This window comes from Heteronotia binoei, chromosome 1 (assembly GCF_032191835.1).
Source record: "Heteronotia binoei isolate CCM8104 ecotype False Entrance Well chromosome 1, APGP_CSIRO_Hbin_v1, whole genome shotgun sequence".
In the NCBI taxonomy this organism is placed as follows: domain Eukaryota; kingdom Metazoa; phylum Chordata; class Lepidosauria; order Squamata; family Gekkonidae; genus Heteronotia; species Heteronotia binoei.
Genome location: NC_083223.1, coordinates 79,374,308 through 79,395,860, shown reverse-complemented (window position 1 = coordinate 79,395,860; position 21,553 = coordinate 79,374,308). Strand labels below are relative to the sequence as shown.

At 43.1% G+C, this 21,553-nt stretch overlaps 1 protein-coding gene across 4 annotated transcripts in view; it reads right to left on the bottom strand.

Moving 5' to 3' along the window:
- The window catches only part of DOP1A (DOP1 leucine zipper like protein A), an 88,656-nt gene that overhangs the window by 7,246 nt on the left and 59,857 nt on the right, over positions 1–21,553 (bottom strand). For all 4 annotated transcript variants that reach the window (XM_060236531.1, XM_060236547.1, XM_060236542.1 and 1 more), the window contains 15 exons: positions 17,630–17,730; positions 16,709–16,968; positions 13,577–15,584; positions 13,360–13,471; positions 12,511–12,693; positions 12,111–12,236; positions 10,019–10,153; positions 9,515–9,570; positions 8,438–8,542; positions 6,841–6,907; positions 5,416–5,560; positions 3,656–3,735; positions 2,625–2,734; positions 1,623–1,772; positions 733–794 (listed from right to left, as the gene is read on the bottom strand). In XM_060236531.1, coding sequence (XP_060092514.1) covers positions 733–794; positions 1,623–1,772; positions 2,625–2,734; positions 3,656–3,735; positions 5,416–5,560; positions 6,841–6,907; positions 8,438–8,542; positions 9,515–9,570; positions 10,019–10,153; positions 12,111–12,236; positions 12,511–12,693; positions 13,360–13,471; positions 13,577–15,584; positions 16,709–16,968; positions 17,630–17,730 — 3,700 coding nt within the window. The remainder of the gene's footprint in view (positions 1–732; positions 795–1,622; positions 1,773–2,624; positions 2,735–3,655; positions 3,736–5,415; positions 5,561–6,840; positions 6,908–8,437; positions 8,543–9,514; positions 9,571–10,018; positions 10,154–12,110; positions 12,237–12,510; positions 12,694–13,359; positions 13,472–13,576; positions 15,585–16,708; positions 16,969–17,629; positions 17,731–21,553) is intronic.

Here is a 21,553-nt window from a genome sequence, read left to right as displayed (position 1 = left end):
GAGCTGATTTATGCATTAGACCTGTATGCTAAAAGTAAAATCCCCAATATGGGTGTGCAATTTTTTTCCCTCAGTATTTTTCAGTTTGAGTCTGTTGGGCCCCCCAAAAAATTCTGGGATTCCTGAAAAAACCCAGATCCCAATACTGGTAAAGTATTTGGATCTGAGATTTTTCAGAAATCCTTGATTTTTTGGGGGGTCCAATAGACCTGGACCAAAAAATACAGAGCCGCAAAAAACAGCAGAGAGGTGGCTCAGCTGGGGCTCTTTTGGGCAGTGTGGTTTAAACCAAACTGCCCAAAAGAGCCCCAGTTGAGCCAATGGGGAGAGTTCCCCCCCTCCCCAGCTTTGCTGTTTCGCAGGCTGTCTTCTGCAGAACCTTTAAACACCACCTGTTTGAAAGGACTGCAAAAGAAAGCCTGAAAACATCTAAGAAGCAGGAGCAATCTGCTGTTTTTTGGGGGGGGTTGCCAGTAATCCCAAATATATCTGGGATTTTGGGGAGATTTTTTTTGTTTCTTCCAAAAAATCTTGGATATGTTTGGGATGCTGAAATATACACCAAAATACCAATAAGGTTTTATTTGGGTAAATTTTTGGATCAGGTAGATCCAAATGCACACTCCTAACCCCCAACTTTTGCAGTCCATTAGCTGAACAACCGGAATCATTTTCAAAATATATATATTACATTTTAAAATCTTACACACAAAGTGACAAGTCAGCACTCACTCATCAAATCCCTAAATGTGGTTTTGTCATGGGTCATCAAATTATCCATAATTGCTCTCCAGCTAAAAGAGAGGAAAAAACATAAGTGTCATAAGAAAAGCATGACATTTCTGCTATCATTTACACTAAATTATTTTGCAGAGCCAAATTGTCTTTAGCTTGAAGTCACAGAGAAAGAGCCAAAGTTGTAAATGGCAAGGTGATAATGGGGCACCTCAGAAAAAGCAACTTCAGGACGTATGTTAGTACCCTGCTGCTGCTCCAGAAACCACAGACTGAAGAAGCTGGGGGTGGAGCTTGGCTGGACAAGGAACAGAAAATATTGGTTTGGCTCAACCCCAGAGATTTGTCCTTTTTATGAGCCACCCTGATCCTGGACTTAGTGGGCTGGTTCCCATCTAAATTCTGTTCATGGAATGTGATGTTCTTACTGCCCTTCTTCCACTGCAGTCCCAAATGCTCCCCAAATTCTGCTCCTAAGAGATGAAGGACCTTCAGGAGCAGCTAGAGGGGTGGTTGAAGGTCTCCCATGGCAGGGGAAAAACTGCTTCCCTTCCTGCATGTGTGAATCTCTTCTGCAGGACCCAATCTAGAATTGTTCAGCTACATCATTCAAGCTACCAATGACAACCTAGAAAACATGTGCATGCAGGATGGGGAAGGTTTAATGGGTTAAACAAGTTTTGTAAGGAAGTCAGGTGGTTGGCTATGAGGAGACAGACTCATGAAGGGCAAAGTCTGCAGAATGGTGGGCGGCTGAATCCAAAATAGGGGAGAAGGTGCAACCAAATGGTGGGATGAATCAATGGCAGCATCATGTCATCTAGAAAGTGTCAGTCACTGGACTTTTAAGCCAGATTGTCACAGGTACAAATAACAAGAAATCTTACTGATTAACACAGGAAGCATCCATCTGAAAGAAGCTGGCGTCCATAAAAAGGTCAAATGCTTCCTTTTTCCACGCTCTCCTTGTGTACTGATAGCCACTCAGACTGCTCAAGAGCTGAACGCAGGCTCGGTAACTGGGCGCATTATGGGCACTGAGAAATGGAAACCAACCAGATGTGAAATGATTTAAAATAATGAAACTTTACAATTCTTGCTAAAATCCCCCAAACAGCAGCAAACACATCAAATTCAAATTAACTCCAAATTATTTGGGCCACACGTGGAACACACTGGACTTTTCCATCCCCTTGACCTCTGCTGGAAGTGAAAACCATCAACCTTTCTTCCATATGTACGCAATCACACTGTCCCCACACATACTTGATTCTTTGAACCTGGGCATCTGCTCTTAGAACACCTCTGATAACTAAGGCATTAAGGGAAGCATTTAGATTCTATCTTGTACGACATGCGCCATATTCATTCAAGCACCTCTGGAAAAATAAATGTGAGACATAGTATGGGATGAATATTTCTTTTAACAAGGAAAGTTACTGAATAAGAAAGCAAACCTTATTCCAGTCAACCAACAGATAAACAGCAGAGCATGTTTCCCTCCTAAAAACTACTTCAGAGTATTGAATTCTATTACAATGTGCACAGTATATTTATTTATTTACTTCATTTATACCCTGCCTTTCTCCTCAGTGGGGATCCAAAATGGCTTACACTATTTTCCTTTCTTCCATTTCATCCACATAGGATACCTGTAAGATAGGTTAGGCTGAGAACGTGTGACTGGGTCAAGGCCAGAGCAGATATTTGAACCTCAGTCTCCGATCCCAGCCCAACACTCTAAACTACAAGTAACTTCAGAAGCAACATTATATTAGATCTTCCTGGTTAGAAATGGAAATGAAATTTTTGGGTTGCTTTACAAACTGATTGAGCCATCTATTCTAAGTGCATTGAGCTCTGAACCAAGTCTGAAATATAGGGGGTACCTGTGATTACGAAGATAAGGCACAACATAGTGCATTATATTTACAAGGAGCGGAATAACTCTTTCCTTTTCATCACTGTAGAAAACCATATCCAAAAGATGTGCCAAAACCTGAAAAAGAATGTTAAAAATCCTTCACAAATTAAAGAGTTAACAGTCTAGGAGTGTTATTTAAAACAATGTTTAAATATTTTAAAGAATCTTATTTAAAAGGATGATTGTCCAGATCTCACCTATGCTGACTGTTGAATAATGTTTAATTTCTAACTAACAGGCTCTTTCAAATATCCACCTCTTATCTAAACAAAAGGACTGTTTTAATTAGGCAAAGTCTAGGTATATGACACATGGTGAGAATGATTCCACTTATTGTCTTGTCAATGGTGGTCAACAATAGTTATATACTGACTGAATTCATGGTACTGGCACTGATTTCCATTGAAGGTGATGTTCCAGTGAAGTTGACTTCAACTAACGATGTAGCCTTCCCCACCAATTAGCTAGTGGAAGGCTCTACCATTAGCAGAATGGGGGATCCTCCTCAGAATCTTTATTCATAGTTAAAGATTGAACAGACAAACATGAAAAGCTTATAACTCAAATTCCGCAGCAGAGAATATCCATTGCTCTTCAAATGTAATGAGTGCTTCTGAGGAAAAATGAACTTCACTCAGTTAGCACTATTTCACACAAGCCAAAGGAAATAAAATGTATAACCCCCCCCTATACTCTTAGCTCCCACATTTCTATCTCATGTCTTTTCAGAGACATGCTCTCCATCTGTCCAAAGAGCTAACATTACAAACTATATCAAGAAAAGAAAAGGCAAAATCCAACAAGCAAAGTATAAACTTCAGCAACAAATGTATGACCTTATAGGTTAAGGGCACAGCTCCTCAGCAGGAGGCAATTCTGGTCCTCAGTGCTCATTTGCTATCAAAACACTTAGTAGGTATCTTTCATTTTTCTGCCCTGTGTATCCTTACATAATAAAGAGAATGCTGTTCGAAAGCTGCTTAAAGGAGTGTTTACCTCAGAAAGCAATGTTAGGGCATGAACACTATATACTGACGGAGTTATACTTGAGGTTTCCATAGCCGGAGACAACATATCTAAATAAAAATGAAATTAAAAAAAATGAAGAGGAAAAATCTATCCAGAACTTGTGAACTTTGTGACAATATCTGTTATGCCATATTTTAGAAACAGCACATTTCAAAAATTACAATATTATCAAATATGCCAGCACTGGAATGTATTCTCAAGATCAAATTCTATCACATTTACCCAAGTACCTGTCGTGTTTAGTCAAGAGAGAAAGAAATTTGCCTGATCAGTCCCATCCGTTCCATTTTTCATTTCTTTTTCCAGTGATGGTAGTTCTCCTTTCCTCCAATTAATCCCTCACAACAACTCTGTGAACTGGGTTAGGCTGAGTGGGTGAGTGAATTGCCCAGGGCCATCCAGAGAGATTTGTGGCAGAGGGGAGATCTGAACCTGCATTTCCCCAGTCCATGACTGGGTATTTGCATTTGACTACATAGTGCATTCCCCCCTGAGTGTTAAGCTCAAGTAAAAAACAATAGCTTTCAGATGTACAATTATTTTACTGACAAGGTGTGCTTATGGCTCTGTTAAAACATTCACAAAATCTTTATTGTGCTATCAGCTGCCATAGCAGTAACATACACAAAAACAGTGCACAGATAATGCACTTGCTGTTGATCAGCTAAAGAAGGGCCCAGTGGTGGCACCGACAGAGCGTGGAAGCCACTAGCAAGACTGGCCATAGCAGCAGAGCCCAGGAGCTGCTCTGAGCCCAGCAGCAGTGGTAGAGCCTGGAATCTGCTCGGGGCTAGGCCATGGAGGGGTGGAGTTTGAGAGCTGCTGGCAGGCCTGGCTGTGTCGCAGTGGAACTTGGAAGCCGCTGCAAGCTCAGTTTTGGTGGGAGTGGAGTCTGAGAGCTGCTCCAAGCTCACTGGTGGCAGAGCCTGGCCGCCACTGCAAGCCCACTGGTGCTGGAGCCTGGCAGCTGCTCCAAGCCCAGTCATGGTGGCAGCAGAGCCCAGCAGCCCCTCCAGGTTCAGAGCAGCTTGTAGACACCACCGCTGCTGTGGCTGGGATCTGAAGGAGTTGCACTGGATGGCAATGCATGCAGGAAGTGGGATTTCACCCCTACAGGTTTCACAGGCTTCCACATGTAATTATTATAAAACCAATCAGGAATGTCAGAAAAACATTTTGTGCATAGCTGCTCTGGTCCCATGTGGAACAGCCATTTTAGAATTTTAAGATGTGCTGATAATCTGCTGCTTTTGGGGGAAGGAGAACTTCTGCTTCTTTGAGCTTACTCCAGTATGGCATATACACAGATCAGAAAGCAAGTATAGCTGACATTGGGGATACTAAAAAATAGCACCTATCTGTAAATAACACACAGGCATCAGGGAAAAAGATTCTAGTCTAGTCTCTTCTTTCCCGTGCTAGAATTCTAAATGCAGTGAGCATTCTAAAGGGCCATTTTTCTCCTGGAGTCTGAAGAGGCACATTCCTATCTACAAGCTTATTCCACTTGTTGGATCCCACCTGAGTGAAACTTTGCACCAGTTACCAAATCAGGGAGGGAAATCAACTATGCAGGGCCCATTTGACAGCTCACCTAGCTAGGGATCTGAACTCAAATGTGTATAGTTTTAGCTGGATTGTGGAACAGAAATTAAATAAGAGGATTACCACTACGCAGCAAAAATCAACAAAAATAATTTATAATTCTGGATGGAGGGGGAGGTCACCTTCAACATCAGACTCTAAATTGTTTCCATCAACCATTATCTTGGGGGAAGGCTTCACTTCTAGATTTCGTCTTAGCCATGTTGTCTGTTCCAAGGATGAGCCAGCAATTGCCCCAATGGCGTCCACTATCTTGTGGGTTACATCCTGATTGAAGAAAAACACCACAAACCATGGAAAGATTCTTGCATATAAGAGAAGAAGAAATCAGTTTTCAGCAATATCTGCTGAAAAAATTTCTACAAGGACAATGAATGATGTCAACAAAGCTCTCTCTTGAGAGGTTAAACACACATAAAGGTATCTGGCATCAGTGAAGTTAAATGAATGAGTTTTTAATGAAGTGGTTTACATATTTATTATTTATTTAATTCAATTTTTAACCCACTCTCTCTGCATAGCAGGCTCAGAGCAGGGTACAACAACCATAAACGTCAACAATTAATTTACCACAGATAAAACACAAAAACAACACTATGATAAAGAACTTAAATGAATTTAACTTTCTTTAGGCATACAAGTTTCACAGGAGAGACTATTTATGGTACTTGCAAAAGACACAACGGTACAGTGCATGCATGTGTATACATGCACATACACACATATATCCCAAACCGTCACTTTCCCAATGTCTTTCCTCCCAAATGTCACACCTGTTTTCTATGTGGCTGATTTGCAGTGATTTTAGGATCTTTTATCACCACTGCTTTGTAATCCTTTCAGGCATGAAGTGCTAACATGTCACGTTGTTCAAGGTTTGACTTGTGATGCTCTTGGTGATGGTGTGTATCCCAATACCTCTTTCAAAATCCAAGTAGCTGCTATGGAATTTCTGAAGTTGAAACTCAGAGGGAGTCCCACTACAGGTTTCCAGGATAAATGAGGTGAAATTTAAAAGCTTGTTTGTGAAGTAACAGGGGCGAAAGGAAGGGAAGAATTTCTTCCCTTGACTGGTTTATTACAAGGTGCACCACACAGCCTCTACTTCATGCCTTTGCATTCAAGATAAAAAAGACAAAATAAAAGGAAGTGAAACTATCACCAGTTCTATTTACTTTCTTCCGCAAAACAGGAGCCATAATGGCAAAGGAACTCTGGGAAGAAAAGGGGTGAGGAACCGAGGCTCTAAGAGACAGTCTATTTCCCCGTCCCTGGAACAGCAGCAGTTGTGGGCTAAGGAGGAAGGAACAGATGAAGATCTCCCTCCTGCATAATTACGTATCTTTTCTGAAATATTGTGTAACATACAATGAACAAACTAGCGCTAGGATACCATTAACCCTCCTGCCCCAATTTCTCTTAAAACACAGGTTCTGTGTGTAAGAGTTGCCATAACAGAAACAACATCACTAAAAAATATGATGGACAGGTTATTTCAATTTATAAAAGGTAGTGTAACACAAATACCTGAGGATACAGTTCCTTACCTGAAGATCTCTTTGGTCCTTCTTATTATCCAAAGTGGGGTTTTTCATGATAAATTCATTTAAAACACTTTAAAAGAAGAAAAATTTAATATTAAATGTTGCATAAATTAGGGAAAGTAAGGTAAAAAAATAGAAAGCAACAGCAAATATTTAAAAGAGGCTCACAAATATACCTAAGAGCTACTGTATCCATGACAGAATTTGTCTGATTCCCCATTTTAACTAAAGTTTCTCATGTTCTATTGGAGGCCATTCTATAGGGTTAAGCCCAACTTTGAGGTGGTTTTGAAGACATCTCCACAAAGTTCCAATGTATATGCAGAAGGCCCATATTAATTTTTTTAGATTCTCCCCCCTCCCCACTATGTACTCACTGAAGTTTAAGAACAGATGATAACTTTAATATAATGAGAAAAGTTAATCTGAAATCAATTTGAATTACTATGGCTCATATATATGTAATGTCCAGACTGCTTGCAAAACATGCTACTTATTGTTGAGAGAAATCACCCAGCTAAGATACCACCATAAATACTCATATGGAATGTTAAAATGCAACAAAGCCATGAACCAGGCCAAGCTAGATTTCAGTGAAAGAGGTTTAAAACATCTGTGATTCCAGCTTTGGTGAACAGATTATTAAGGAAGATTAAAAGCTTTCCAAATATAAAGTGGTACAACCAGATATCAACATTTCTTCCAGTATCATAAGAGCTACTTATCAAGAGTTATTTCAGGACTGATTGAATCACATCTTATGGATCATTCCATTAAGAGCAGAGCCTCTCTCCACTGAAATGTCCTCCTCTGGTAGAAGGCTCTATCACTTGTGGAATGAATTAACAGGATCTATCACACTCTTTTTCATATAATGTTTGGTCCTGATTAGAGGTGTGCACAAAAAAAATCAGTATTTTTCAGATCTGGGTATACTGAAACCAGAAAATATCCATATTTCCTGATGTTTTTGAATCCCAGTATGATATTGGGATTTGGGAAATATTTGGGATTACCAAATTTTTCAACTGCATTATATTTTATGGGAACCATTGCAGTCAATTATCCTACCACCATGGCCAATTCTGGGCCAGCTCTTCTTGCATCTTGGTTTAAACTGAGATGCAAGAGGAACCAGCCAGCCCCCTAGCTGAGAAGCTTTTCCTGCACAGTGATTTAAACTATGAGCCAGGAGAAGCTGCGCCCAGGATCTGCATGTGGCAGGGAGCTTCCACCACCCCCTCCAATCCCAGGCTGGCTCCTCATTGCAGCTTGGGCAAGAAGAGCCAGCCAGCTCCAGCACCACCTTAACTGGGACTGGCTTGCAGAACAGTTGTCAACTGAATAAAAGGCAAACAAAAAAAAATGGCTTTTTTCAGCTTAGCTATAGTGGTAGCTGAATACAGATCTATGATACCTTCAGGTATTAATTAATTAATCCAAATACAGAACTATGAATCTGTATTTGGCTGAATTAATACCTGAAAGATACCAATAAGGTTTTTTGGGGTATTTATTCAGCTCGATTTATACCAAGTGCACACCCCTAGCCATGATTCCAAGGAACACAGGGCTCATGCAAATAGAATGGCTCACCTACCCAAGTATAAGAAATTGCCCCGGAGCTGGAAGGCCAAGCTGAACAGAATCCTTCAGAAGAAGCAGAAGTGAGGCCCAACTGTCTACTAGGTTGGACACTGGGATTCTACAAGAAAAGAGAGGGTCACAAAAGGAAACCTCAGATAGTTCTCAAAAGCCTGTCATTATAGTGTTTTTTGGTCTTGTGGTATACTGTCAAACAAATGGTATAAAGCTAGAAAAGAAAATTTGTGTTTTTTTAAAAAGTTAATTTAATGTCCCAGCACGTGGTACACTTAACGTACAGAACTACAAAAGTCACTGAAAATTTTTTTGTGAGGTTTCAAGCTACTGTGAGAGTATTGGAAAAAGTGCAGAAAAGGGCAACTAGAATGATTAAAGGGATGGAACACTTTCCCTATGAAGAAAGATTAAAACACTTGGGGCTCTTTAGCTTGGAGATACGTCAACTGCAGGATGACATGCTAGAGGTTTTACAAGATTATGCATGGGATGGAGGAAGTAGAGAAAGAAGTACTTTTCTCCCTTTCTCACAATACAAGAACTTGTGGGCATTCAATGAAATTGCTGAGAAGTCGGGTTAGAACTGATAAAAGGAAGTACTTCTTCACCCAAAGGGTGATTAACATGTGGAATTTACTGCCACAGTAGGTGGTGGTGGCTACAAGCATAGACAGCTTCAAGAGGGGAATGGATAAGCATATGGAGCAGAGGACCATCAGTGGCTATTAGCCACAACTTATTGTTGGAATTCTCTGTCTGGGACAGTGATGCTCTGTATTCTTGTGCTGTGGGGTAGGGCACACAGTGGAAGGGCTTCTGGCCCCACTGGTGGACCTCTTGATGGCACTTGGGGTTTTTTTTGGCTGCTGTGTGACCCAGAGTGTTGGACTGGATGAGCCATTGGCCTGATCAAACATGGCTTCGCTTATGTTCTTATGTCTAATTTCATGGTAAAAAGTGAATTTTCAACATCTAGACTTAGATTTCAGCTCCTCTTCCACAATGGACATGCTACTCAATGCTGCTATCTTCATTATTTTTGTACTGCATTTGATGACACTGAAGGAGATCTTACCTCTGAATGTATGCAAAGAAAAACTGCAACATGCAGACTTCCAGTGACAGATGCTTCTAGAAATATTAAAAAAAACATTAAACAAGAAAGACAAGTAGTTTTAAAACCAAAAATGAGGAAACAAAATAATTATACATATCCTATTAAAATCAGGTAGGATTATTTGATGAGCTATTGTAGAGGTTGCTGTAATCACATGTCACACTGCTTAAATATGGCTATCCTTAGGGTTTTAATGAAATATTTGAACTTAGCCTCTGCCTTGAGCTGAAGGCTCTGTTGCTGGTTATAAAAAGCTACAGGAGCTATGCTTGCATCTCAATCCATTTACAGAAAGATTGCTGTTATTCTTGGCAATATTCTTGGTTGGTTTTTTTAGATTCAGAGCTATCAAAAAATAGCAAGCTTTCCAGTTTCATCCCAAAACATTCAAATAAAGTTACTTTTGCCTACCCACAACAGGCTACCCAGTGTAAACTTGAGCAATCAAAATTGGCTGATTACCTTGTCCTTAGCTATTGCTGGCGGCTGCTTTAAAACTTCTTTCACTGTTTGCATAACGGTCTCTGTTCTCATAACACTGATTGAACGGACTAACTCCACCAGCAGGAGCTGTTCTTCACTGGCAGTAGGAATGACCTGGGAAATGACATCATACCTTGCTGTTTAGAGGCAAGTCCTGCATTACTATCTGTCAGGAAACAAATCTTTTTCTGCCTTTGCAACCCCTATAAAGTTATAGGTCTGTACTGTTTATAGGGACAGAATTACAGTTTACCAATGTGGATGATTCCCTGGTGGGAGCCAAATAGTTCCACTTCAGACTATGCTTATTGTACTTAGCCACACAGAGATACATTTTGCATTGGCACAGTGGGAAGGCAACCACAGCGAACTAAAATAGGCCACACCTTAACCAAATTGACAACCCAAACCACAAGACGCTCTTGGGTGACTTTTGTATCTTTGGTACTAGTCCAGGCTTGTTTGCTGAAGTATTCCATTAGAGGGCCTTTGTTATAACTGTAGCTACTAGACTCAGTACAAAATCTCTGGTGACAAATAGCAAAATTGTCTTAAATGTAGACCTCTAGGGAGCTGTCCATGCTATATAATATATAATAATAATAATTTTTTATTTCTATCCCGCCCTCCCCGCCGGAGCGGGCTCAGGGCGGCTCACAACATAAAATAAACACTACATCGGTTTTACATTATAAAACATGGTTAAAACAGTTATAAATTATTAAAATTAACATAACATAACAACATGGCGTTATAACATTAGATTTGGTAGACTTCTAAGAATAGGACATTAAAACATTTCCAGCAGCATGCCTAGCTTTGTCATTGATTCTGTCACTAGTTGAAGGCCATCCTGAAAAGGTGGGTCTTACAGGCCCTACGAAATTGATCTAAACATCTTAGGGCCCTCACTTCCTCAGGAAGTTGGTTCCATAGTAGTGGAGCAGTGACAGAGAAGGCCCGATACTATGCATGTATATTTATAGTATTTCACTTTTAAAAGAATGCTGCTTTTACCTCTGTAATTATGCAAAGCTTCAGAAATGAAATCCCACAAGCTGCAGAAGCATAAAATGATCACTGAATTCACTGTTAGGTGCCATTACAATGGGAAATGAGGTGGAGTGGGCGTGCCAGTGCTCATAACAAAACTGGTTATCAGAAAAAACATTCCATGGCCACGCCAAGCTAGGAGAAACTCTAATGTGCTCCCCTCTCTCTCTCAGGCTTAATTTAGATATTACAAAACAAAAACAAAAAAACCCTCAGTCAACACAGATACAAAACTGGCTCTTTGCCATGTTAAATCATGCACGCCCAATATTGATATTGAAAGAAGAGGTTTCTACTAAAATCATGATGTCCATATATGGACACCTTTACTAACTGAGCCCCATTTCTGCCCAGGTAGTGGGATTCTTAACCAGGATTAAACTGTGGTTAAGAATCCTAGAAACTAGGAAAGAACAGACTTCACTTACAAAGGCACTAGCATCCTGACCTAATGACCAAGCAAGGGAGGAGGGAGGGATCATGCAAGCCAGGAAATGAACGGCTTCCTCCCCCATTAGTTAGTGATATGGTCTAGGTCTCATATAGCATTATGCTGTAAATATTCAAACTGAATGGTCCCAATCCAGAAAAAAAATCAAGAACATTGTTTCTTCTTTAATTACAAGTGGCACACAGGAAGAAGGGCTCTCCAGGATTGACAGTGGAAAATATAAAGAAATCACACCCTGGCAAAGCACTCTCTGGCAGCTGTTTGGCTGAAACACTTCTGATAAAAGGGACTCAATGGGAAAAGTTTCTGCTCTGGTGTTTTTGACATGTGAGGGGCCTCGGAATGGGCAATGAATGCTACTGACTAGTCTACAAAGTCATGAGTAAAGATCAAAGTCATATCAGAGTTTCTAGCGTATGTACCCAACTCAACTCACTAGGATGAAAGACCCCCTGCTTTCTTCATTTTTAACAGGCTCTAGAAACTTACCAGTTTGCAAACCAATAATTTAAGCACTTTTAAAACTAAACTGAACAACATTCAAACTGGCTAACTTGTCTGATGTACCTTGGTCCTTGCAGCATTTTTGTTCTGCCTCCTTTCATTCCATACAAATGCAATAGCTGCCATAAAATGAACACCGTGATTCATTGAGATTGGGCCCAGTAATTCAAGAATTTGCTGTCTCAGATTCTGAAACACATACAAGAATACACCTATTTTCAGTGCATGCATTCAACACATCAGTTTGTTGTTGGCCAACAAAAAATACTAGAAAAATCACTCAAACCACTTTTTAAAAAAGGTTTCCTGTCAAGATGTCATTGTGTGTTATAGCCAGTCACCTCTGAGCAACTTGCTAGTCTACGCTTGGCACATTTAATGAAAAATAGTTCAGTCTAGAAAGTGACTCTACTTCTCTCTCAGACACCCATGCAGTCACAATGTGAGTTTCTGATATCCTGACCTTTGTAGATCCAAGATTAATAGTGGTAATAGAAGCAGAAGCTGCTGCAGCCGTTTTCTCTGAAGAATCTGCCTGTTGCAGGATGCTCCACAGAAGAGTCACAGATGACATGATCATATGAAGAATAGACAAGATGCCACTGCGTGCTTCGAACATGTGCTTCTGATCTACAGTAACCAGAAGCTGGCAAAGAAGAAAAAGTCAGTCTCTCGCATATTGGCAAAAACGATGGCTTGGTGCACATACAATGCTTCCCCAATTCCCATCTCTTGACCATGATTTAGAGACCTGGAATACCCCCTTCAGGCTCACACATTCCAGCTCTTTCTTGTTTCAAAGCTCAGGCTAGCATTATGCCCAAACTGAGCAGAATTTTAACCTTTAACATCTTCTGGTCAACTACTGCTTCAAACTCTGGTTTAAAACTAATTATAGTTAATGTAAATCTTTAGGATTACAATAGGTTTATTTCCATGCTATGTTATGTGTTCCGCACACACTAATCTTCTTTGTTTCCATGGAAGATAATAAATAAATGCAAACGTTTGCTCCATTAATACCAATGAATGCTCAGCTACTGACCTCAGTAATCAACAGGCATATATCCAAAATTAACATTACTATAAACCAAAAATGGGAAAAACCATCCCAAATGACTGGCCTGGTCTCCTAATCTGTCCCCATAATGAAGCACACTTATTTACTCAATATTTAGAAGCATAATTTAGGTATACATGGGAATTGCTGCCTTTCTTAGCCTACCTACCAAAAAACCAAATCAAGCTAGAAAAAAAAGAATATCTTACATACTTTGACAAAGCCGTGGCTAAACCCAATAAGCACAGTTACCTGATGATATTGTGCAGTCGGATCAAGTAAGCAATAGTGAATCACTGTTGTAATGCCTTCCAAAAGAGTCAGCATCATATCTGGTGGAGTAACTGATGCCATCCAAATGGGCCTAAAAGACAAACATCAGATTGGTTGCAATTTCCCAAGAAACAAATTAAATCTATAAAAAAAGATTAAAATTGCCAAACTGGGGTGGGGGTGGGGAGAGCCATACCTGCTGTCAGACAGCCCTGTTTCGTATTTGTACTGCTGAATCAAATTATCCAGGTTCCTGCACAGCTGTAGGGTCACAGAAACCACTACCCTTTGGAGGACTTTCCCCATGTAAGGCAGAGAAGAAGTGATGAGGCCGATCCACTGGGGGTGCATTTTACAGGCACAGTGCTGGTGTAAGGCCCTTATCACGGCACAGAGAAACATGCCTTGAGAGGTTATTGGTTGGGAGTGTAAATACTGAAGGGAAGTCATTGGCTGCTGGGGATTGATGTGCTCCAAGTCGGTTACAACAAAATCATAGCCGGCTTCATTCTCCTCTGGCACAGTCATCACCCGATGCTCCAGAACAATTAGCCGCTGAAGGACTTTTAAGAGCTGGGACTGGAGGGTGCTGCCATTGTCAAACTCATCCTCAGAGAAGTTAATGAGGCTGTCTTCAGAGAATCCTTCCTCAATAGCCACTATGTTTTTGCCAGCTCCCTTCTCGCTGTGCCACTTCTGGGCACTAAAAATGGAGGACAGCAAACAGTGCAGAATCACCTTCTGGACTTTGCATTTGGACAGCATATCTGAAATAAAGCTGGGGAAGCCTTTTGTAGAACTTTCCACCACTTTCGCCAGTTCAGCAAAGAGAAGAGTCAAGATTTCAATGCTCATCATCTGCATGTTGCGGTTCCCGATCAGGTCTTGTGGGGAGACTTTCACGTGAGTTGGGTAGTGGCTGCGCATGTAGTATAAACACAAAGAGATCAAGATCTCAATATACATGGAACTTCGAAAGTTATGATTAGAGTCCACTGGAATGTGGCTGTAGAAGTCTTTGCCCATAACAGAAATGCGATGTCTGGCCAAAAGGTTCTGAAGTAAAGACAGCTGGGGAGTGTAGGCATTGTTGACGCTGGTGGTAGAGATGGCATTCACAAAAGCAGAAGGGTTTGTTTTCAAAATGGCTTTAATGGCAGAAAAAGCATACAGAGTCCGTGAGGAGTCATACACTTGAAGGTATAACAACACGTGCTGGTATAAAGGATGGATATTAAAATGGGGTGACTTTCGCAGTCCCGGTGATCCTGCATCACTCTCAATTTCAGAGATTTCCCCCTCCCCACAGCTGTACCAGTTTTCCAAGTCCAGGCCATCACTGAAGAAAACACTGCTTTGCTTAAGCTTCTCTGCTTGGGCTTTCTTCTTCTCTTCATCCTTCCTTTTGGCTATTTTGACTTTGGGCTTGGCCCCTGGCTGCTTACCAGACTCTTTCACAATAGTTTCCTTTTCTGACATTTTCTCAGGCAACTTCCCTTTGAAGCTGAACTGGATGCTGCTGTGACTTCTCTGTCTAGACTTTGCTTCCGTTGATATGAAAGTTGAATCACTGAGACTCTGCTGGCTCACTGAGATGCAAGGAGAGGAATTGTTTCTGGAGATTTCGTTGGAGATGCTTTCGAGTCCTGTCTCGATTGAGACAGATAACAACTCAGAGCTGTTATCATTGAGCAAACTGGTCTGACTGTCATGAATATTTTGATCCTCAGAGTTGTTCCCCTCTTCTGAGGGATCCAATGTATTTAATTTAGCAGGAGTATCTTCTGTATACAGGTAATGCTTAACTGGCTCAGCATCTTCACCAAGTCCACTCACAACCTTGTGTATCAAGTCGATGACCACCTGCTGTACAATTTCATCTGGTGAATCTCCTCCCATATGCTGAGAACTGTCTTGAGGAGCCATGCCTTCTGTCTCCACATCATAGCTCAGGTTATCCCCAACAGATGACTGGGAACAGCCAGAGTCTGAACTTTGCAGTATTTCTATTTGATGGTCAGGAAGGTCAAAATCGGATACAGCCATAGGAAGGGTTTCACTGCTTGTACTCAGTAAGGAAATCCTGTCACTCAGTGGGTTGACTGTGAGACTGAAGTTCTCCATTTCATCCATGGTAAGAGGCTTTTCAGTGTTTTCTTTAACTGAGATGTCTTGTTCTTGTCCTACAGGCATGTGGAGAAATGCTGAAGCCAGAAGGAGGGAGAAATTTCTTTAAAAAAAAATTACAGATATCAATCTCTTCCTACTTGAGCAAGCTCTGGCTAAAGATATAAACTTAACCCATGCAACATCCCCTTTCTGCAGATCAGAGACTATTAATTCAGACAAATCACATATTAAGTGGAACCAGTGCGGTTGGATCCCACAGATCTGTTCCTCCAATTCAACATCTTCCTCCAGAGCAAGAAGCCTTCCAGACAAAGGCACTCACTCGTCTGCTAACAGAAGACCCCCTTGTGTCATCAGAATGTTTATAGGGTCAAGGGAAAGCTCTTCCATTAGCTGAATAGATCCAGGAGACCCACCCCAGCAGGTTTCAAATACAAGGGCTACAATGATACTGAAAGCTACTTTCACCAACTTGGGAATGAATGGAAATGCCCCACCTGTAAAGGGGTTCCACATGGCCTGGAGCCTGACAATAACCTTTTGCAATAACCTAGAGTCAACAAAAAGACATTTTGGAATATTTCTAACCACTGCTACTGATAAAAGATTTGGATATTAATTCTAATGTATGCCTCAACAACCAAGAACATACGAGGGAAATGGTATTATACTTGTTTTTAATCTGTTAGCCTCCTCGGTACCCCTCATGATGGAAGAAGCACGGTATAAATTTAGGAGTATTGGTAATTTCATGTAGGTAGCTCTGTTGGTCTGTAGTAGAAGAGCAAGAGTTGAGTTCAATAGCGGCTTGAAGGCCAACAAGAATTTCCAAGGTGTGAGCAGCTTTCAAGAGCCAAAGCTCCCTTCATTTGTTTCAAGTACACCCTGGAAATTATTGTTTAAGGTGCTACCGGACTAGCAGTATTGGTACTTCTACTAGTGGGGAAAAAATGGTTCCTCTAATCCAAAATGTTGCCTTGACAGTGGTGAAAAAGAGATACTTCAGCATTCTATTGTCTATGATACCCTTCCCAATACCAGACAACTCCCTTTCAAGGCTAGAAATCACATGCATAACCCTGACTCAAACAAAATATGTTCCTTATAACAAGTAATTTGAGATAAATCTTCACTTGGATGTCTGCCACTTATCCTGTTAAGTAAATATGTGAAATGCAGCCTTAGATGCAATACTTACCTCCACTACAGTTAAATTTTTGCATAAAGCGCTTTTCATTTTCATCTTCCAGGTAACAGGGAGATTTATTCCAGTAGCACTCCGCTTGCACCCGCTGAACGGAAACCCGCTGAGTTTTGGGATGGAGAAGCAGCAGAAGCAAAGGTTCCAGAACCCTTGCAATGTCATGCCTTTGGAGGACTTGATTGAGCCAGGCTTGGCCCACTGACCAGGTAGAGCCGTCTAAGCTGTTAAGGCTGTCTAGCATAATAAACAAGGACCTGAAGAGGAAAACAAACATCAAAATGGATTTGACAGTCATATAAGAATATGGCTCAGGCTCTTTAGTGGCAATGATGATCGGTACTAGTTCAACAATTGCCTTGTCCTGCAGGGCCACCAGTTTGGAGGAGGAGGCGATAGGTGAGCCAGTGGCCACCTGACTAGTGCTGCAGAGCTGGCTTGTTGACTCAAGCAAAATTGAGTTGTTTGCGACATTGTGGGTGTGCTGCCAGAGTGGCTTCAAGCACTAAAACAACGTAACAACTGCACACTCCATTACACCTTCATTCCTGAGTCTGTCAGTTTGATTGCATAGAATAAGCAAGATGTGTTTACAGGCCCTTTTCAGTGCAAGACTCTAGAATTATGCCATTCTGTTCTTCCTGCACTCCATATGTTACAGACCAATCAGTGAGACAGAAACTTCTGTAACAAATGCCAATTTAATTTAAACACAGTAACTGTATACTACAGGAAAATAGCAATGGCCCTTACATTATGGAAAGAATTCTCCTCTGACCAGAGAAGTACCTTTGGATCCACCCTCCCAATCTTCAATGTATGCTATTTGAGCTATTTAAAGCACTGATTTTGAGTAGAAAAGGAACATTTGAACATTAAAATGTTTGGGTACTGTTACTATACATGTAACTAACCAACCTGTCAAATGAACGACCATATGAAGATGACTTGTTAATATGCAGGTCTCGGGTGAGATGCCAAAGCACTGCAAACTTTGCATGTGCTTCCATCCTGATTTTCTGCATAATAAGAAGAAATATTAATGTGATCTTAGGGAAAGGCAGAAGAAAGGGGAAAAAACTATGTTAAAGCAATAACAAATAAAAAGGACAGGTTTCTTACCTGTAACTGGTGATCTTCGAGTGGTCATCTGTGCAATCACACATATGGGTATTCTTCCAGAATGGCCCTGACCTCGGAGAGTTCAAAGCAATCTTGATCGTAGATCTGGCGCGCCTCCCCCTCGTCCTGGGGCGGAGCCACCGTTTGCGCATGCGCGGACGAGGGGGGAGGCGTCTAGCCACTCAGTTTCTTCCCGCCACCGGACAGGTGGAAGACGTACTAGGTGAGTGTCCAGCAGCGGGGAAGGCTGGGTGGGTCTGTGTGATTGCACAGATGACCACTCGAAGATCACCAGTTACAGGTAAGAAACCTGTCCATCTTCTTCGTGGTCTCTGTGCATTCACACATATGGGTGATTAGCGAGCTATCCCTTCGGAGGCGGGTGCTGGATCTGTAAAAAGTATGCAAGGTTAGACCAGAATGTAATGAGAGTGGTAACTACGGTGGTCAGTCGAAGATGGAGCGAAGTACAGCCTGTCCGAAGGAGGCATCACGCCGGGCACGAACGTCAAGAGCGTAGTGCGAGGCGAAGGTAGACGTGGAGGACCAGACCGCTGCATCGCAGATGTCCTCTATAGGGATGCCCTTCGTGAAAGCTGACGAGGTGGCGACGGCTCTAGTAGAGTGAGCTCGTATGTGTTGCGGGACTGGTTGTTTCGCCAGTTGGTAGCAGAGTTCTATGGTGGCAACGAGCCACTTAGAGAGCCTCTGAGTAGATATTTTGCTGCCCTTATTATGGGTGGCGTAGGTGACAAAGAGTCTCGGATCCTTACGGAATTCTCGAGTTCTGTCTATGTAGAAAGCTGGTATGGTTGACTGTTTCCCTAGGTGGAATGGAGAGACGACCTTTGGTAGGAAGGTCGGGTCGGGGCGAAGGACCACCCTGTTACTGTGAAAGATTGTGTAGGGTGGGTCCGCCCGCAGGGCACAGATGTCGCTAGCCCTCTTGCCTGTGGTGAGAGCCGTGAGTAGTGCTGTTTTCCACGATAGCAGGTGTAGTGGAATAGATGCCATGGGCTCAAAGGGTGGTTTCATGAGCTGGCTGAGCACTAGAGAGAGGCTCCAGGTTGGAAGGATTTGTCTGACAGGAGGGTGTAGGCGAATGATGCCCTTGAGGAAGGCCTTCGTGGCATGATGAGAGAAGACTGTTGTTCCCCCGATGTGGGGGTGGAAGGCAGAAATAGCTGCGAGGTGTACCTTCAGGGAGGAGTATGAGAGGCCTGTTCTTGAGAGTGCTAAGGTATAAGTTAATACCTGAGAGATGGTAGCGCAGTTAGGGTCAAAGTTGTGTTGAGAGGCGTAGTGGGTGAAGCGCTTCCATTTTAGTAGATAGGCTTTCCTAGTGGATGGTTTTCTAGAGTTCAGTAGGACTTGGCGAACGTCCGGGGGAAAGTCTAAAAACTGATTCTCCAGGCCGTCAATTTGAGGGATGCCGGGTTGTGGTGTAGGACCTTCCCGTCTTGTTGGGAGAGGAGGTCCTGTGCTTGTGGGAGGATTAGGAATGTCCTGTTGGACAGAGACAGGAGGGTGGTGAACCAGGGTTGGCGTGGCCACCATGGGGTTATGAGGATGCAGTTCGTGCGGTCTGTTTGGATTTTCTGCAGGACCCTTGTGATGAGTGGGATGGGGGGAAACAGGTAGTGTAGTTTTCCCTTCCAGGTTTGGAGGAATGCATCCCCTCTGGAGAGCTGGGATGGTGGACCTCTCATGTAGAAGTGGGTGCACTGGGCATTTGATGGTGAGGCAAATACATCTATGCTCGGGGTTCCGAAGGTTTTGAAGATTTGTTGGATGTATTGAGCGCTGATAGACCACTCGTGGTTGTTGGTCGAGTGGCGGCTCAGGGCATCCGCCTGGGTATTCTCGGTCCCTGGTAGGTGAACGGCCGTGAGGAAGATGCCCTGGGTGATGCTCCAATGCCACAATGCCAGGGCCCTCTTGCAGAGTCTGATGGAGGCGGTGCCTCCCTGTCTGTTGATGTAGAAGACCGTGGCGATGTTGTCGGAAGTGACCTGGACGTGCTGATTCCGTAGCGATGGGAGAAAGGATCTCAGCGCTTTGTGTACTGCAAGGAGCTCTAGGCAGTTGATGTGGAGGGACCGCTCGTAGTCCGACCATTGGCCTTGGACTGTGAGGGTTCCTAAGTGGGCTCCCCATCCCCACCTGGAGGCGTCCGTGGTGACGATCACTGAGGGGGGAGCTTGTTTGAAGGGCATGCCCGTGCGGAGGTGATGTTCCATCGTCCACCATTTGAGGGATGTTACGATGTGCGATGGAAGGGTCAAGAGTGTAGATTGGTGCTGTGTGTGAGGATGAAAGGTCCTGACAAACCACATCTGCAGGGGTCGCATGTGAAGTTTTGCGAAGCATAGGACTGCGGTGGTTGCTGCCATTAGGCCTAGCATCCTTTGAAACGTTAGGGCTGTCTGGGAGCGCTGGGCAATGATGGTGTTGGCCAGAGATTGTATGCTGAGTACTCTGTCGTGCGGTAGAGAGGCTGTTTGGGAGATTGTGGAGATGTCTGCTCCTATGAACTGAATTCTCTGAGTGGGGGTTAGTTTGGATTTTGATAAGTTGACCTGGAGGCCGAGTGTGGCCAGGAGGGAGAGGGTAGTGGAGACGTCCAGTTGGAGTTGTTCCCTTGAATGGGCGACGATCAGCCAGTCGTCTATATATGGGTATATCGATATGCTCTGTTGCCGTAATGATGCGGCAACCACTGCCATGCATTTGGTGAAGACTCTCGGGGCCGTCGATAGGCCGAATGGGAGAGAGCGGAACTGGAAGTGTTGCTCCCCGACGGCGAATCTGAGAAATCTTCTGTGATGGTGGTTGATTGTGATGTGGAAGTAGGCGTCCTGTAGATCTATGGATGCCATCCATGAGCGTTCTGGGATAAGCGGAAGGATTGCCTGGAGTGTGATCATACGGAATTTCTTGTAGGTGATGTGGAGGTTTAGTTTGCGAAGGTCGAGGATCGGGCGGAGACCTCCGTCCCTTTTCGGCACCAGGAAGTAGCGGGAATAGAACCCGGTGCGATGGTATTGGGGTGGGACTGGTTCTATCGCGTTCTTGTCTAGCAGGGACGCGATTTCTGTCTGTAGCGGTGCGGACGATGGGGTGGTAAGAAATCTGTGATGTTTCGGGGTGGATGTGAATTCTATTAGGTATCCTCTCTGTATGATGGTGAGGACCCAAGCGTCCGATGTTATGTCTCTCCAGGCGGAGTAAAACTGTTGTAGACGGGTGTGGGGGTTTGGCTGAAGGAGGGAAACTGGACGTCTCGTGGCAGGGTGGTCAAAGAGACGGTTTTGAGGTAGCTGCGGTCTTTTTGGAAGTTTGCGTGCGTGGTCTGTATTGAGATGACAGCTTGGACTGGGGGGTTTTCCGTCTCCATGAGGTTTGCTGTCTGGGGGACTTGGTACCCTTATGGTAGGTGGACTTCCAGTTCCTCTGCCTGTTGAACTGGGGTTGTTGTTGGGAGACCCCCAAGCGTTTCGCCCGTTTCCTGCCGTCATCGACTGATGTGAGGATGTCGTCTGTGGCTGCGTTAAATAGTCCAAGGCCGTCGAAGGGTAAGTCCTCAATCTTATATTTAATGTCCGGTTGGAGTGACGAGGACCTAAGCCACGCATGTCTGCGTAAGGCTATAGCTGAGGCCAAGGCTTTGGAGGAGCACTGTGCAGCATGGCGAGCTGTGTTAATCTGCTGCTTGCTCAG